Consider the following 18,063-nt stretch of genomic DNA (forward strand, 5'->3'; position numbering starts at 1 on the left):
CTTCTGTTTTGCATAATGTATCTTGGGTATTCTAAGTTTCTGGGCTAATATCCGCTTATCAGTGAGTGCATATCTAGTGACTTCTTTTGTGATTGGATTAACTCACTCAGCATGATATCCTCCAGATACATCCATTTGCCCAAGAATTTCATAAATTCATTGTTTTTAATAGCTGAGTAGTACTCCATTGTATAAATGTACCACATTTTCTGTATCCATTCCTCTGTTGAGGGACATCTGGGTTCTTTCCAGCTTCTGATTTTTTGAGACAGGGTTTCTCTGTGTAGCCTTGGGTGTCCTGGAACTCACTTTGTAGACCAGGCTGGCCTCGAACTCAGAAATCCACCTGCCTCTGCCTCTCGAGTGCTGGAATTAAAGGCGTACGCCACCACGCCTGGCTCATTTTAACTTTTTAAAAGGGGCTTACTGTAGGTGAAACAACAATTAGAAAGAAAGCCACCAAATATACTCACAACTATAATTTCAGATGAACCCCGATGGCAGGCTTGTGAAAGAACAACATAAGCCCCATTTGTCTCCATTTAAGGATCAGGCCTGTTTTCAAAGAGAAGGCCATAAGGCACCAGGTCCTGGAAAAGACCATAACTCCCAGAAACAAGTTCTTAAAACCCTTTCCAAAGAAGAGCCCTGGGGATAACCACAAGAATGGGAAAATATCTTATCTGTCCTGTAGTTAAACATTCATGACATAGGAAAGCAAATCACTGACTACCTGGCACAAGCCAATCAGAAGCTGACTTCTGTCACCTTCCCAGCACTACCACTGAAATTTTAGATTATGTAACTCCTTCTCTAAATATAGAAACAATAGGGGCCAATCAAAGTTATACCAATGTTACTGCTTTAGATCTACCAATTACATTAGAGATCACATAATCTATCTACAGGTCTCCCTGGTTCCCTAAAAGAAGGCCGGTGCACCTTTGACTGAGGTCACCATTTTAGAAAATGGTTGACCTCCATCCCCACCTCCACATCCTGCCACACACACTACATGCTGGTTGTTTCTGCAGAATAAACACTCTTTGTCTTTGCATACTATCTGAGTCTGGTGTCTTCCCTCAGCAATTTTCAGACCCTTACACTTAACTGGAAGAAATTTATCGCCTGCACAAAGACAAAAACCCAGGTTTTTTTTTTTTTCCTACAAAAGTAGGAACCTGAGCTGACCAATAGTTTTAGCAAAATCTCAATTAATCCTTTCATTAGCCTATGCAATGTTGACACATTTCATTTTGAATAAAAATGATAATAAGAAAACAGTTAACTTTCCAAATGATACCAGGATATTTGGTCTCTTCAAAATGTTCTCCTTGTAGCTCCAAAGACAGCGGGAGTAAGATAAGATGTTAACACACTCACAGTGCTATTTGGAAGCCTTTGTGATTCTGTGTTTTGGGGAAAATGAAGTCACATGTCTGATGAAGACATCGGTTTTGTTTTTGTTCTTTTACTTGCCCCAACTGACCAATTAATCTATACAGCCATGTCATTCAATAAACATGAATTTTCAAGTTAAACCATCAAGTCCAAAACCAAAAATGGCTAAGTTGATGACTCTCAGATATGAGATAGAGTCTATCACAATAGCCTGTACTGCTTTTGTGCTTGAATTCCAGTTCCATCCCAGGGAAATTGTGTTGGTTATTTCCACAGTGAATTGTCAAAAACTGGTCAAATCCTCATCTCCTTGGCTCATACCCTATACTCTCTTGCAAGTTATGGTGGTCTGAATGAGAAGTGCCTTCCATAGGCTCATGTGTTTGACTACTTGGTCCCCACTTGGCAGTACTGTTTGTGAAGGGTATAGAATCTGCAGAACGTGGCATTTTGCTGGAGGACATCCATCACTATGGGCAGGCTTTGAGGATTTTCAGCTACATTCCACTTACTGTTCCTTTTCTCTGTTTCTCGTGACTGAATGAAATGTAATCAGCTTCTTGCCTTTGTCTTGCTATTATGTCTTCTTCACCATTAAGAATTTAACCAGGTGGAACCATAGATTAAAATAAAGCCTTTCTTTCTTAAAACAATATTTATTTTTCTGTTATGTATATGTTTTTTGACACATTTATTTTTGTACATCACATGTGTGCCTGGTTCCAGAGCCTGGGTGAAAATATACTGGAACTCCTAGAAATGTAGTTACAGATGGTTGTAAGCCACTAAATGGGTGCTGGGAGCCAAAGTGGGGTCCTCTGAAAGAGCATCAGGTGCAGTACTCTTATCTGCTGAACTATTTCTTCGCACACCACCTGTTTCTTTTTGGTTAAAAGAATTACTTGCTCTATGAGGTTTTGATAGTGGGAGAGTAATAGTATGTGTGAAGAAACAACGTGCTTGGGTGTGGTAGAAGCCTATTTAACCTCATATGACCTAATCAAATTTATTTTCTCATTTGTTTTTAGAACAGGCATTATTAGTATTAATGTGATATCTCACCTGTACCTTAATATGAAAATATTTATTTTATTCTTTTATGTTGTATATGAGTGTTTATGTGTGTTAGTCTGGATTTCTGTGTTTATGTGTGTGCATGTGTTGTATGTTTGTGTGCATGTGCATGCGTGTATGTGTAGACTAGAAGTCAATGTCCAGTATTTTCCATTGATTTCTACCTTATCTTTTAAGACAGAGATTCTCATTAAATCTGGAGCTCACAAATTGGCCACACTGGCTAGCTCCTGGGATCCTACAGTCTCTGGCTCCTTAGAGTTGGTGGTCACAGACATAGTCCACCATATTAGGCTTTTTTTTGTCAGTGTTGCTACTCTGTCCAGACTTAGGTTGTCATGCTTACATAGCAAACACTTTATCCTCTGAGCCATCTTCCCAGTTCTGTGAAAGACCTTAAGATAGTAATATTAGCCATCAAGAGGCAGTCTGAATGTGATAAGTTTCTCTAATATAATAAAACTATTGTTTGATAGCTAAAGAATGTGCAATCTTTCCAGCCCATACCCATTCAACAGACCCCAGTTTAATATAAAAAGAACAAGCGGAATGAAATGTAATGTGCAAATTATAGTAAAAATGATAATTTATTGAGTGAAAAAAGTTTCTACTCATTCCATTGTATTGTGCCAAGAATCATTTAGCATTCAAGTTGAATCTCATCATGCAGCCAGGCAGCAGTGGCTCACCTAAAAGTGCATACACAGACTCAGATGATTGAGAACTATTACAATTAAGACTCAGAATGGTTTATACAACTTGTCAAGGCAGACTGCATGCATGTATCCATAGTTGTTAGCATAAAAAGACAACAAGTGAGAATATGAAAATATATGAGCAGCATTCACATCATACAGAATTCCTGAGAATAGTGTGTGCTATAAATCTTCAAGAAAGAATTTATATTCATATGAAAAACACATATAAAACATTTCTCTCAACTTAAGTAGTGTGATCTAATAAAGCTAACATACTGTGAGGGGCTGTCTGTGTTTTGCTATCAGTGATGACGAAACAAAGTTTGATTGTCCTGCACTCTTTAAGAAACAAATACACTAGATAAAAATTTTTTTTGGTTCTCTTTTCTCCTATCCATCTCAAAAATATCAGCAAAGATATTTTCTAAATTAATATTCTATGATGTTTATTAAAATATCTTTCTCTGTTCATATCAATCAATATTATTCAAACCCCATTGGTGTATAGAAAACCCTAGAAAAAGAATTCTCAAGGAAAAGGTGGTGATTGTATATCCTACTGTAAGACACATGTCTATCTTGCATCCCAAATTTGGAAAAGATGTAAATGTTAAGTAAACAAAATATGCTTAGGTATGTCATATTATTAATGAAGAAAATGGAGCACAAATGCTCCCAGAGGAGCTGAAAATCCTATTTGTTAATTGATGAAATCAGCCATTCTATCTGTAGTAGAAGAGCTCCAGGAACAAGGATTTGCGTTGGAATTCACTTCATACTTCATTTTATTTACATTTATTTTATTTGTTTGTTTATTTTGTGGTGCAGATAGTTGAGTTTATGTGTTCCACAAGCATGCTACACACACTACCACTGAGCTACATCCCCAGATCATATGGAAGACATTAGAGTCCCAGGCTGTTTGCCTGGCTCAGAACTACAGGGAAAGTAGAGAAGTGAATACCCTTGGCAGAAACTATAAAGCAACCAAAATCAAGTAAACAGAGCTTTCTAAGTGTTAGAACTGGGTCAGTGTACTTCCAATAAGTGAAAAGGGTTTCTTTGATTAAGAATCATGAATATGTGTGCAAAGTAGTTTGTGTGTGTGTGTGTGTGTGTGTGCGTGTGTATAATATTTTTCGCTTTATAAATATTTTTGTTTTACTTATTTAAACAATATCAAACTCACAAATAATAGAAATCGTAACAACCACGTGTTTATGTGTTCTCTCTGTGTGTTTATGTGTTCTCTGTGTGATTGTGTTCTCTCTGTGTTTATGTGTTTTCTGTATGTGTGTGTGTGTGTTTATGTGTTCTGCACGTGTGTGCTATATGCTTATGCGTTCTCTGTGTAATTTCACCCAGCATTTACAGAGAAAAAAGCTTGGATATTTCTGTTTTACAAAGGATGTGTGCTGATTTCTACAATATACCCTGCTCCTTCACTCCCTGACTTTCTCTGTATTTAGCCCCCCTTACACTCCCTGACTTTCTCTGTATTTAGCCCCCTTACACTCCCTGACTTTCTCTGTATTTANCCCCCTTACACTCCCTGACTTTCTCTGTATTTAGCCCCCTTACACTCCCTGACTTTCTCTGTATTTAGCCCCCTTAATTAATGCTTCCTTTGAGATTCTCTTAGTTGAATATTCCTTCACTTGTGCTCCATCAATATGGGATAAAGTTGACATTCAAATAAGGATTCTATAACAATTAATGATCTTCACAATTAAATTGACTTAGTTTCTAGAGAGTTTTGAAACTAGATAAAGTCAACTCATCAAAAAACCAGAAATCTCCCTTCCATGATGAAAAAATGAAACGAAGAAAGATGTTTTATGTAAATAATATACTCCATGCATGCATTGTTTTCATTAGCTCATAGTTGAGAATGCACATTATAGAAAAAGCATAAGTATTGCAGAACATTTGGCTTCAGATTTCCTGAATGAACAGATTACAGTAGCATTCTGTGTAACTGGTCTTAGAGCTCCATAGGCTGGAACTCTGATTACATAGTGTAAAGTGCAAATATATAAGGAACAGTGGCATATTTACAGAGTTTCAACATAGCAATCTGTGAGACTTGTAATCATTCAGAGAGGAGCATGTAGAATAGAATAGAAGATAGACTTCTGCAATAAAATATGAATTAGTCATGTTCCAATGATACAATAATAGCCATTCAAATACTCGAAGTGGAGCTATTGGCATTTGTTAACAAAAATGGGCATTGCACTTGGCTCTGGGTGATAAAGAAGACTTGAACACAGCCAATATAATAGAATTATTCCAGTGATGCTCTTTTGGGGAACTTGGATATTTGGTTTGACTACTGTAGTGATGTTCAGCTCTTCAAGTGCATAGTCGACATAGAGCAGCATAAATGGCATGTGCATACACTTGTTATATCAACGAGACAAAGACGATTCCACAAACCTGGAAGCTGAAGGAACATGGGGTTCTTACATCAGAGCCAACAACTGATTTAACTCATTTCTTGGGAATATCTGAGCTTATCTGTAAATCTTAGAATCCAATTAGTAATTCCAGTTTATGAACATTTATGTTGAAATTTGTCCCTGGAAATTTCACCACTATGTTTCCTATTTGTTCTGCAGCTATTGGAACAGAATGGCCTCAAAACGCAGAACTCCCTGGAAGGCTTTCTCTGAGAATCAGAGCCTGGCTCCCTGCCATTCAGTTGCAGCCCTTTGGAGGTCACAAGTCTTTTCTTTCCTTAGAAGTCTGAACATTCTAACTCCCATAGGCTGCTGTGATATCTTTCCGAGTAGCATTTTACAATATAGTTTGCCACGTATGCCTTTCTATTGGATCCCATCTGCCTTCCGAGAGTCGCATTCCTGTGGTACCTCCCCTGTGGGGTAACAGGTACTGCCTAAGGCCATTCATGGTGAATAGGCTGACCACTTTTTCTTCTCTGTTGTTGTAAATGTTCCAGTTCAGCCTCATACATCATTTCTTGGACCAAGTATTTCTCTCGCCGTATGCGCTCACGGAGGCCCTTTGGTATATCAGGAATCAGGTATGCAATGAATGACTTAATGCCAAAAACAAGATGCTGTAAAGGTAAAGATAAAAGTATGATTTCAAAGTTTCTAGAGCACTCACTGTAAAATAGAAAAGTCATGAACAATGATGCATTTGTCTTAAAATCAAGCATTGGAATGTTGTGTGTAGCATTTAGAATATTGCTTCCAAGACTCCTATTGGAAATACAAATGTCATTGACAGTCACCTTAATTAGTTAGACACCAAAAAGTTTGTTTCCTCTTTTTAATGCTGAAATGACATCACTGCATAAAACATCTTAAATTACTGTTTAAAGTTCTTACAAGGTATGCAATATTACTATAGTAAACATTAATAGATATAAATATGAAAGAAGATTCTAAGAAAAATGTGTATTCAATAGACCAAAATATATTCAACATAAACTTGTGAGCCAGGGATTAGACTCAGACTCAACGAAGTATTTTTCAGAAATTTTATTATATAAGTTCACTATCACCATTACTACTATCAAGCCCTTAATTTGTGTTACATAATTTTGGTACAATGTGTACTAGTTATGTTTTGCAAATAAACAGGCTATTTTGAGAATAGTGGGGGTTTGTTGGTTTTGCTTTGACAAAATAATTTTGTTATTATTTTTTGCCCTGGCCTAGAACTTTCTTTGTAGATCAACTAAAAGAAATCTACCTGCCTCTATCTCCTGTTTGCTGGGACTAAGATGTGCATCACCACACCCAGCCTTAGTGTTGGATTTGAACAAGTAAAAGTGGAACTCAAAAGACATGATACTTGGAAGTAATGTTCCAGTATTTGAATGAGACCAATTAAGTCTTCATTATACAGACACTCAGGAACTGTGAACTCTTCTCAAATCATCCACATTCAGTGCCTCTGATAGTGAAGATAATGTTCCATCTTAAATAAATTAAGGTAACGCACATTTAAGAGCTTAAAAGAGCACTTGGCACAGCATGAACTCCGCTCAAATGGCCCTTCTGACAGTTACAAGTATCCTATGAGAATGGCAGGTCTTTCCATTTCTCAGAAAGGAAAGAGAACAATGTGATATTTGTGGGGTTAGTATGACCTCTTGGAAAACACCTTTATGTAACAGGCTGTTAGTGGACAATAAACTCTTTATGAGAAAAGGAAGAATTAATTGTTCTTTTAGCTGGACTTGCTTATGTGTCCCAAGAAATTTCATTGCATAGTATATATTTGTAAAGCATTTTATACTTTCCAACACAAAATCAGGACTTCTTGTCTGATCTTTTAAATTACAATACTTCTAAAAATTCAGTGATGTGTCTCATAGGTATGTTCTAAACATGGGTAGAGCTTATTGACACTTCTTTCTAGAGCTAAACAAATAAAACAAGTTAAGGATGAAAGGAACTTTAAGGCACAAAATGAAGATATTTGGAAACTATGACATCAAAAGTAATAATAATAATAATTGTATATGTGTATGTGTATATGTATATGTATATGTGTATGTGTATGTGTATGTGTATATGTGTATGTGTATGTGTATATGTATATGTGTATGTGTATGTGTATGTGTATATGTATGTATATACACTCTTAAGAATCATCAAGAATAGTTTCACATAGGTTGCTTAGGAGTTATGGCATCAATAATAGAAATGAAGAAAGAGAAATAAAGAGGGTCTCACATGAACCCTTGAGTGATATTCCAAACTGATGGATTAACATTGTTCATTTGACTTCAGAATACAGAAAATATGTATATTTTAAAACTAAACAATGAGAAACATTTCATTGAATTATTAGATTGAAAATATGAGTTAAACCATTTTACTACCTGCAATGAAGTAAAAGGTCTTATTCAGTAAGATATATTTTTTATTGATTCAAAGAGTCATTAAATCAGAAAATTTCAGTCCTCAATAAGACCTTTAGAGGCAAGCATTTTATTTTCAGATAAGTAAAAATTATAAATCTATGCTTAGACATCACTTGTAATTGTCTTTTAAGTGTTTTTTCCCTCAGATTTATCAGGTAGAATTTTGTCTAGCTGTCACAAAGCCCGAGGTTCTATTCGATTCATGTAACCCAGGTATGGTGGTGTGTGCCTGTAACTCCAGCACTTTGGAGGACTGACAGGATGACAAGTGGGCTGATATTGACCTTGGCTAAATAGCAAGTGTGAAAACATGTTAGTATATATGAGAAGTTTCAAAAATATCAAATAAACAAAACAAAATAAAAACAAAACTTTTTGTTTGTTTAAAAAGATTTAAGATAAAGAAAGTACTATCTCTTTGACTAGAAAAAAAAAAATCAAGATTTCATTGACTCAATGGTAACCCAGAGAAATTGTTCAATACATCCCAGTGCTAAATTCTTCATTATATCATGGCTTGTAAAACAAATAGTAACATTGTAGGTAGTTCCCTTAAAATTGCCTCACAGCATTACAATGTGATACTATTATGTATCACATGTGATAAATCAAACTCTAATAATTTTTAATAAAAGTCTTAGGCAAAAGTAATGGTTACATCCAATATGTTTTAAACAAATATCCATGTGATTTATTGCATTTTGAGTTAATTATTCAGAAATACTACATGTTCTATCCTCTTGAATAGATTTGAAGTCATTTATCAGCTTATGAAAACCACCTGTTTATTTTTAAGCATGGCCTCGAGGAACATAAATCTAGGAGCCTCAATATTTTATGAGATAGTATCTTTCTTCCCAGTTTTCTTGTATACATAGTCACTGACTTGTGGTTACAGTATTCGCCTCTTACTCATTAGTTTTTATGTCCATTAAAATTATTTTTCCATATTTGACCCTTTTCTTGGGCCTACCAAAGTCCTTTTTTGGAAGCTAGTAAAGAACTGACATCAACCTCTGCTGGGACTAACCTCAAACACAATAATGAAGGCCAGTCGAGCAGCCAGGATGTGCCAGTACTGCAAGGTGAATTCATAGGGTTTGGAACTCCAAGGGGGCCCTCTGTAGTCTCGGTACCTGCAATCCACCAAAACAGACAGCATGAAGGGAGCAGAGCATTCTTGATTTACCCAGCCCTAGAATGTTAAATGCTTTTAGACATGTAGAGAGGAGGAGATGAGGTGGCCAAAGCAAGCAGGAAAGATAAATATATTATAGGTAAGTACCTGCAGTAACCAGATTTTCCCATACCAAGTTCACTCAGGTCAAAGAAGGATAAGCTATTGTTGACATAGCCCTTTAGGCAACTAGGAGAAAATAACAGGATTGCATGAGTCATAAATTAATAAATTTCTGAAATACCTTCTTCTTTACAAGAGACAGAATTTAAATAATGCCATTGTTCCTCCTGTTCTAACTACTCAGGACTCTTATTTCAATCTGCCCCTACTTCTTGTCCTGTCATTTCTTCTCAGTACTATCCCCATTGGTTTTTATTTTATTTAAAATAAAATAAAACAAATAAAAGACCTTTGAGGTTTCTGTCCATAAGGCAACCTGCTACTTGTGTATTTAAATGCTGCAGTAAGTCTTTTGTAAACACACATGCAGGCAACACAATTGACTGACTGTTAGTAATACCTATTTATCACCTGTTTACTTATTTAATATGTTTATTGTGCACCTACACTTTGTTATAAAAGTTCTCAGTGCTTGATACTCAACAGTGAGCAAAACAGGTATTTATACATAGTGAAGTTGCTGTTGTCCATAAAGAAAGATTATTATTAAACACATGTGGTGGCACATGCCGTCAATCCCAGCACTCATGAGGCAGTCAGATCTGTGAGTTCCAGGTCAGTCTGGTTTACAGAGAGAGTTCCGGGACAGTCAAGGCTGCCCAAAGAACCCCTGTCTCAAAAACAAACAAAATAAAAACACAAAAGAAAGGAAGGAAAGAAGCAAGCAAGCAAGGAAGGAAGGAGGGAAGAGAGTGGTGATGTTTGCAGGAAAATGAATGCAACTGGAAATAATCATACTGAGTAACTGAGTCTGTCCCAGAAAGACAACTATGGCATGCTTTTTCTCAAGTGCATTTTTAGATTTTAGAGAGATACATAAAATTTTGTATGCAACTATGATATACAAGTAGGAGTCAAACCATTTAGACATACAGTGGGGATTATTGAGAGGGGAGCAGCATATGAGAATATGAGGGGAATACACTCTAAGGATACTTGCAGACCACATGTTGAGAAACACTCCTAGGAAAAATGGTTTCTAAAACCTGGTGGCAGATACATGCTATCACATTCTTAAGTTTGCAATGCTAATCGCAATCCAACAATAATTCACTGTGTTCCTTGTCGATTCTGAATTTTGTAACATCATCAAAGTGTTTTCTTCTCGATACTTTTTTCTCCTACTAGCTTGTCTCTTCATGACTTGCTCTGAAATTTTCTAATCTGAATAGAATTTCAATTTAATTGCTAAATATACTTAGAATATTATTAAGTAATTGAGTGTCTGTCTTTATATATGATGTCTCAGTCACATCAGACCTGTATCATTTTGCCTGAAATTGCTCTAATCCCCTAGTCACTGAATAAAGAAATCTTAGGTGCTGTCCACAGGAATGTCAGGTTCTGAAAAGTAAGCTCAGGCAGTAGAATTTTCATCCACCACTAGGTGGCAATAGAGCTACTTAGCTCATTTAAGAAAGACACCAGACACTAATTCTACACATTTCATATTTGACCTTAACCCAAAGGCTGAGAAGTGACTGACCTATACTTTTCAAATGTTTAAATATGCTTCTATGCCATTCTGCATTAACAAATCAGCATCATTTTGGTTTTTCACTATTGGTATTGAAACAACCTTATATTTACATCTTGTTCATTCTCAGACACCATTTCATAATCACACACCCTATGAACCCTTACTGTCATGAATTAATCATGTCATACAGATGATATATATTAACAAATGACAAAGTTAGTGCTCAAATTTTAAGTGTCTAACTGTGAATTCCTTTAAAGCTCTTAAGGACTTTAAAACCTGTTTAAGAAATCAGTAGTAAGATGTTTCTCACTCTTAAAAAGAAGAGATACTTGTCACCCCGTGTTTTTCCGGTGTCCTCAGTAAACACCAGTTTATCAATAGTTAATTAAGAGTCAAAGCAAAGCTCCTCCCCTTGTAGCTTATGACCTCTGTCCATGCCTCCTGCTTTTCCTGAGACGTTCATTTTCCCCCTGTCTTTTGCCTTGTACTACAGATTCTACATCTAAGGCTGCACCTGCAAAGCTTTTAAGGGTGGCCTTAGTACTCTATAGTTAATTCTCACATTAACTATAGGTATTGTTCCCCCATACCTATCCAAAGGAAAAGTCTGAAATGACAAATATTGCCTAAAGTGATTGTCTGAATCCAGTTATTTTGTCTCCCAGGAGACAACAGGGAAAGTGTAGAGATAACTATTGCAATCAGAATGTATGGAATGAGGTAACTGTAATGATATCAACTGATTGGAGAATACACATGCTCCAATAGCAAATGCCAATAGCAAAACCAACCAAAAGCAAAGCAAAGCAAAGCAAAGCAAAGCAAAGCAAAGCAAAGAAAAGCAAAGAAAAGCAAAGAAAAGCAAAGAAAAGCAAGCAATCAAGCAACCATCCAACCAACCAACCAACAAATCAACCAACCAACCATCCAACCATCCAACCAACCAACCAACCAACCAACCAACCAACCAACCAATCAACCAACCAACCAACCAACCAACCAATCAACCAACCAACCAACCAACCAACCAACCAACCAACCAACCAACCAACCAAAGGAAACAAACAAACAAACAAAGGAAATACCACAGAGATTGAGAAGCTGCCCTGCTTTGAAATGTGTATTTCAACTTTAGATGAAAACACACATTAGGCACATAAAACAAGGCAATTCTGCATCAGTCATCAGTCAGACCCCTAGCACTGTATGCTTTAAAAAAATGTCTAGGCCTGAAGATTACAGATGTTCCATTTCTCACTTTTTACTCTCTTTGTTTTCTTTCTTATCAGCTTCACCTTCTATCTGCATAGCAACGACACCTTGTCCCCTGGCTTGAAGAGTTTACATTCTATTCAGCCTCTAGAGCTGGGCCTTTTCAGAAGCACTAGAGTTTTCTTAGCATTTTGACACTTTTCCCAAGTAAAAACTGACTCTGAAATGAGTTGCTGTAGAAAGAACTTTCTGTTCTTAGCCCCAATTGCTTTCATCTAATAAATACACTATAAATACAATGATCAGAAACATTACTTTTTAATGGTCACAGAACAAACCTCCCAGTTGTCCATTAACTGCAACTATAAAATAGACCAGAAGAAAACAAGAGTCAAATTTCAACCTTACTTTTCATTCTGCTTCACATGATTTGCACAAGGTCCATATTTGTATTCATAGACAAAACGTGGGATGTAATCAGATGTAATAGCAATTACAAATGCATTGGTGATCACAGCCAATATGCCAATTCCCTCAAGAATTCCAAGCCAGATACCTGGTAGGAGAAAAAAAAAGATTAAAGTGAGTGAATAAAAAGTATACAAGATGAAAGCTCTCTGGTTAATTTTACTTTGCAAAACATATTCTTTTTATTTTGAGCCATATTTCTGTACAGCATTTACATTTTCTCCCTTAAAGGTTATATTGCATTGTGTGTGTTTGTGTGTGTGTGTGTGTGTGTACTCTCATGCACTTGCGCATCAAGCAGAAGAAAGTATCAGATTGCCTAGTGAGTCACCCAGTGTTCACAATGAAGACTGAGCTCTGGTCTTTGGGAACAGCAGCAATTGATCTTAATCTATGAGCCGTCTCTCCAGCCCCTCATTGCCTTTTTACCAGAGTTTCTCACACTCCACATATTAGTGATGCTGCAAATACTGTTTTTCAAAAGGGAAAATTGAGTCTTACCTATGTCAGTGGCTCGGGCTGGCAGAGGCCTCCTCCACTGGGTCACAAATTTATATGCATCCAATCTGATTTCTATGATATTGTTTAACAAAGCCAAAAGAGGGGCCAGGGGAAAAGCAGCAACAAAGATGGTAGTGAAACCAAATTGCAAAACTGTAAAACAAGAGCAGTAAGAAGTTATGGATGCACTCAGTAATATCCACTGAGTGCCTCACTGTGCCAACTAGGAGCACTGGATGAATTACCCTAAATTATTACAGTAATTCTACCTAGTAAATATTCTCGATTTTATAGTTGAAGAAACATAGTTTCTAGGTCATAGGTAAACTTGTTGAAAGATTAGATGGACAGGAAATGTTCAAAAGCTGTATTTCATCTAAGAAATGGGCATATTTAATGAATATTCTCCAACCCCACACCCCTTTTTAATAAGAGAAGGAAGGGGAAAGAGATAATCAGAAAGGGAGGTAGAAGAGGAAGAAACAGGGGAAGAGGAATATCAAAAAGATAGGCAGAGGAACATTTCCTTAAGCAAATTGCTTGGCTCTGGCCAGGTCCCAAAAGACCTCTAGTGCACGACTCCATCTTCTCTTTTTATAGATGAGGATATTGAAGGTCGGAGAGTGATGAAGTCCATAACTGGACTGGGAATCCGTATTTTCTTAGTATAAATTAATGACATTACTACCGAAACTAGGACTCAGACTGGGTTTGAGAAGGTGGAGGTGATGAATATAGGAGGAATTTGGGAAGCAGGAAGGGTGAATATGGCCATACACTATATGTTATATACATTGTGTATAACAAAATAAATAAGTAAATGCATAAATAAATAAATAAATAAATAAATAAATAGAAACATTATTTTAAAATAACCAAACTTTATTTGAGAAGGATATTATTTTTTCTTCATAATGAGATCTAGTTTTTAAAATTTTTCATCTAATATGTGCTCAAGATCCTGTTGTGGTGGTACATGCCTGTAATCTTAGCTTTGTGGATACCACAACAGGCAGATTGGGAGTTAAAGACCAGCTTGAGTTGTTTATTCATCATGTTCAAGATCACTATTAAATACACAGTAAGACCTTATCTCAAAAAGAAGATACTAGAGGCTTCATTATGGAAACAACGTCATTTTGACTAAATGTCATGTCACAGCTTTTTTAATATAACATAGGTGAAAGCTCATTGTGCCCCAGACCCTACAGTGTTAGGACAAATGTTCACTTGTGGTTCAGAATGCTCAGGGCTGGAAAGCATATTGTCGTTAATATTGTTTTCCTCTTGAAACAAAGATCATGTGAACTAGGAAAAGCAATACCATCAAGGCCAAATGGTCCTGCAGAAAGTCTCTCTTACCCATTTCTAAGTACTCATCCATAAGCCCATGAATGTTCATAGGCTGAAGATTCCAGTCATTTTCCCATTGTGGTATGGAGGCATCCTGTATTCCCCTTTTGATTTTGTGTCGTGACCACCAGTTTTGGATTAACCTGCATCAGAGAGCATACCAAGGACACATGTCCTATTACTGAAGCATCTGTGGAAAAATGTATATTTTTACTAAGAAATAAAAAAGTTTTCAACTAATCAGTAGTTATTTCAAGTATCCCTGGAACTGAAGATAGTAAATGGTTTTAACTCTTGAATAAGTAAAAATTAAGTCTGAACTTGACAACTATAAAGTTGAGTTAAGATTTAGCAAAGTTCTAATCATTTTAGCACTCTCTAAGGCCTTCCAAACATCTGGATATTTATTAGGAATCCATTGCCCATAAACTGAGTTATTCCTTGATGTAGATTAGGCTGAATTCATTTCTCCTATCTCTACCTGTAAGAACTCTTATGTTGTTTGTTGTCAAGGCCTGAGCCCCCATTGCTTACCCTCCACCATTTTGGGGGCTGCTCATGTGGACATGGATACAATTATGTTCTGTGTGAAATATCCGGCCTGAGTTTTGGTCTCCATTCTGTCATGCATTGTATGTGAGACTTTGTCAAATAACTGCACTTCTTGGAGTTATATACAGGAACACTAATAAAGGCATTCTGCTACTATAGTTAAGAAGAACTGTCAGGCCATAGCTATGCTTGCATGAGTCATTATCTGGCATCTGGAAATTGAAATAAAACCACTCTTATCTCCAGCCTGAGAATGATACTATGAAGCCTAGACATAGCCTGGTATGCACTATAAGGGGCCTTTGTATGACAAGTTACTTAAGAGTATGAGAACAAGATGCTCTAGGACAATGTAATATTTCACAACTCAGTGACAAGAACCCAAGGCTCAATTTTAACTCATTGCAGATTCAGAATCTGTTGGAATAAGAAGTAGTACAGTCAGCATCCCATGGAGGTCCCTTTTGGAGACTCATGAAGATGTTAAAGGGCAAACACATTACAATCAACACAGCTTGCTTATGTCAATTTTAAGGTTTTAATTGAATGGACATCTGGAAGCCCAACAGTGTCAACTAGCTGGGACCCTGGGAGCTCCCAGAGACTGAACCAAAAAACGAAGAGCATACACAGGCTGGTCTGAGGCCTCTAGCACATATGGAGCAGAGGACTGCCTTGTTTGGCCTCAGTGGGAGAGGATGTGCCTAATCCTATAGGGATGTGATGTGCTAGATTAGGGGCATACCCATGCCAGGAGTGTGTGTGTGTGTGTGTGTGTGTGTGTGTGTGTGTGTGTGTGTGTATGCGCACACACAAGGCACCCTCTCAGAGACAAAGGGAAAGGGAGATGGGGAGAAGAACTCTGGGGGGCGGGGATCAGGAAGTAGGGGGAACATTTGCAAAGTAAATAAAAAACAAAACAAAACAAAAAACAAAAACTTTTTTCCGAAAACTACTGCTTTGGTGATCCATTCATTCCTGTTAAGTTTTCACCTGTAAAGCCCTTTGCCTGAGTACTTGAAAAACACAAGTGGGAAAAAAAAAGAAAGAAAAGAAAAAAGTAAAAAGGGAAAGCACAAGTGGAAGATCTCAGGCTGTTTTCCCTCAGTATTTGATGCATGTGATTCAGGCCTAACACCTGGACAAGCTCACCATTAAAATGTGTATCTAACAGGTCTAACGAATATAGCAGACTATACATGATGATGATGATGGTGATGATGATGATGATGATGATGATGATGATGATGATGCAATGAATTCTTTTCTATGCTACAGTGGCTACAATTGCACCCTGTTGGTTTTTATGACATGGTCCCGAAAGAGTCAATCCTATGTCATACTCTTAATGTCTAGTTTCCTCAACTGCATTCATAGAATACTTTCCCATCCCCTACATTAAAACGTGGTAAGCAAAGGAGGGAAGGAACATAAAGCAAGTACAGGAGGGACCTTGGCCTTTAATTCCTCATGTAGTTTTTATTTTGAAGAGATCTCATTGAATTTGTTATATAACTTAAATATTTAATTTTTATTTTTGGCTTTTCAAGATAAGGTTTCTCTGTGTAGCTCTATGAATTCCTGGAATTCACTCTGTAGATCAGGCTGGACTCGAACTCAGAAATTTGCCTGCCTCTGCCTCCAAAGTGCTGGGATTAAAGGCACACACCACCACCGCCCAGTATATAACTTAAGTATATCAATACATATGCACATGTGTATATAATATACACTCCTCACAAGTATTTTGTCATTTGAATTTAAATTTTAAATTATACTGGGTCATTTAATTTTTCTTTTGCAAATTTCCTGTTTCACAAATGAAGGAAAAAAGACATCAGAGAGGTGACATGAACTCTAATCAGGATTATCAAGGAATTGAGGCCAAGGGTAGGTAGTTCTGAATCCATGCTCTAAGTCTCACTGTAGTTTAACCAATGCTCAGCAGGCTGTTGTGTTTATATGCCTTCTCCGTCACCAGGTCAGTGGCTCAGGAGTGTCTTTTATAGGAAGACATGAAAAACGAATGAAGGTAGAATTGTGTGAATAAACCCATTTTATATCATTAATTTATGAATAAATCTATTTATATCATCAATCAGCTCATCAGTTTCCCTCATAGGTAAATGTCCTCCTCGCAGGAGATTTTCATGTTGATTTGCTTCTAATGATTTTTGAAGAGGTGGGGAGAGGAAGCATTATAAAGGACTATCAAACTTTGTTCTTTCCAACCTCTTCTAACTTTGATGTATTATTTTAGAGGGAAAGGAGGCACTTTTTATTTAACAATAATGTCACTAAGACCTTACGTTTGTTGATAGCTCTGAGACACCAAAAAGTTATTTTTATTTTTTAGACCCTGTCTTGAGAATGGTTGAGAAATAACTAATATTCTTTACACATTCATTCCTTCAGCCCCAACAGGTGTTCCTGAAGGTGACCTCACCATTTATCTTTTCTTAGACATGTGAAAAATTAAGTCCCAGGAAGTCAAAACTGATGGGTAATCACATGTTTAGTCAGGATCAGAATGGTAGCTGACCAATCATATCACTGTTCATGAACCCCAAATTATAACTATATTTAAGACACATCTAAAGTCAACATGCTCACGGATATCCCAGCTCCATGAAGTTGTTCCATATTTGCTTCAAAAACATGATGACTCCCATCTGGAGGCAGAGGTCTATCAGACAGCCACTAGGATGGCACTGAAATAGAACAGGGAGAGCCATAAGGAGCTTGCTCTCCTACCCACCAAGCTGGCTCAAACAGCTCCAACTTTAAACTGCAAAGTAAATTGTACATTTGGGTCCCATTTTCTCATGTAAAAATGGAAACAGGTACAATGATATTGGGGGAAGCTTTGAATAACTATGGTGGGATTTGAGTTAGCTTTTAGTGGGCACTGGCTGTCTTCTAGTGTCAAGCATGCTCAGTAATGAATGCTAACATGTGTTCTAGATCTATAAATAGTACGGTATTAGAAAAAATAATTCTGACACAGTGTTTACGATTTTGTTCCAAGGAAACTCAATTTTCAAATAATTTTAGATTT

General features: G+C 36.8%; 1 protein-coding gene across 5 annotated transcripts in view; it reads right to left on the reverse strand.

Annotated features, from left to right (window-relative positions):
* Positions 1 to 3,042: 3,042 nt before the first annotated feature.
* Ano3 (anoctamin 3) overlaps positions 3,043 to 18,063 on the reverse strand; it is a 285,933-nt gene continuing 270,912 nt past the window's right edge. For all 5 annotated transcript variants that reach the window (XM_029536331.1, XM_029536329.1, XM_029536330.1 and 2 more), the window contains 7 exons: positions 17,619 to 17,716; positions 14,463 to 14,596; positions 13,101 to 13,253; positions 12,540 to 12,687; positions 9,362 to 9,442; positions 9,107 to 9,212; positions 3,043 to 6,255 (listed from right to left, as the gene is read on the reverse strand). In XM_029536331.1, coding sequence (XP_029392191.1) covers positions 6,073 to 6,255; positions 9,107 to 9,212; positions 9,362 to 9,442; positions 12,540 to 12,687; positions 13,101 to 13,253; positions 14,463 to 14,596; positions 17,619 to 17,716 — 903 coding nt within the window. In that variant the 3' untranslated portion in view covers positions 3,043 to 6,072. The remainder of the gene's footprint in view (positions 6,256 to 9,106; positions 9,213 to 9,361; positions 9,443 to 12,539; positions 12,688 to 13,100; positions 13,254 to 14,462; positions 14,597 to 17,618; positions 17,717 to 18,063) is intronic.

Source organism: Mus pahari, chromosome 3, assembly GCF_900095145.1.
Source record: "Mus pahari chromosome 3, PAHARI_EIJ_v1.1, whole genome shotgun sequence".
In the NCBI taxonomy this organism is placed as follows: Eukaryota; Metazoa; Chordata; class Mammalia; order Rodentia; family Muridae; genus Mus; species Mus pahari.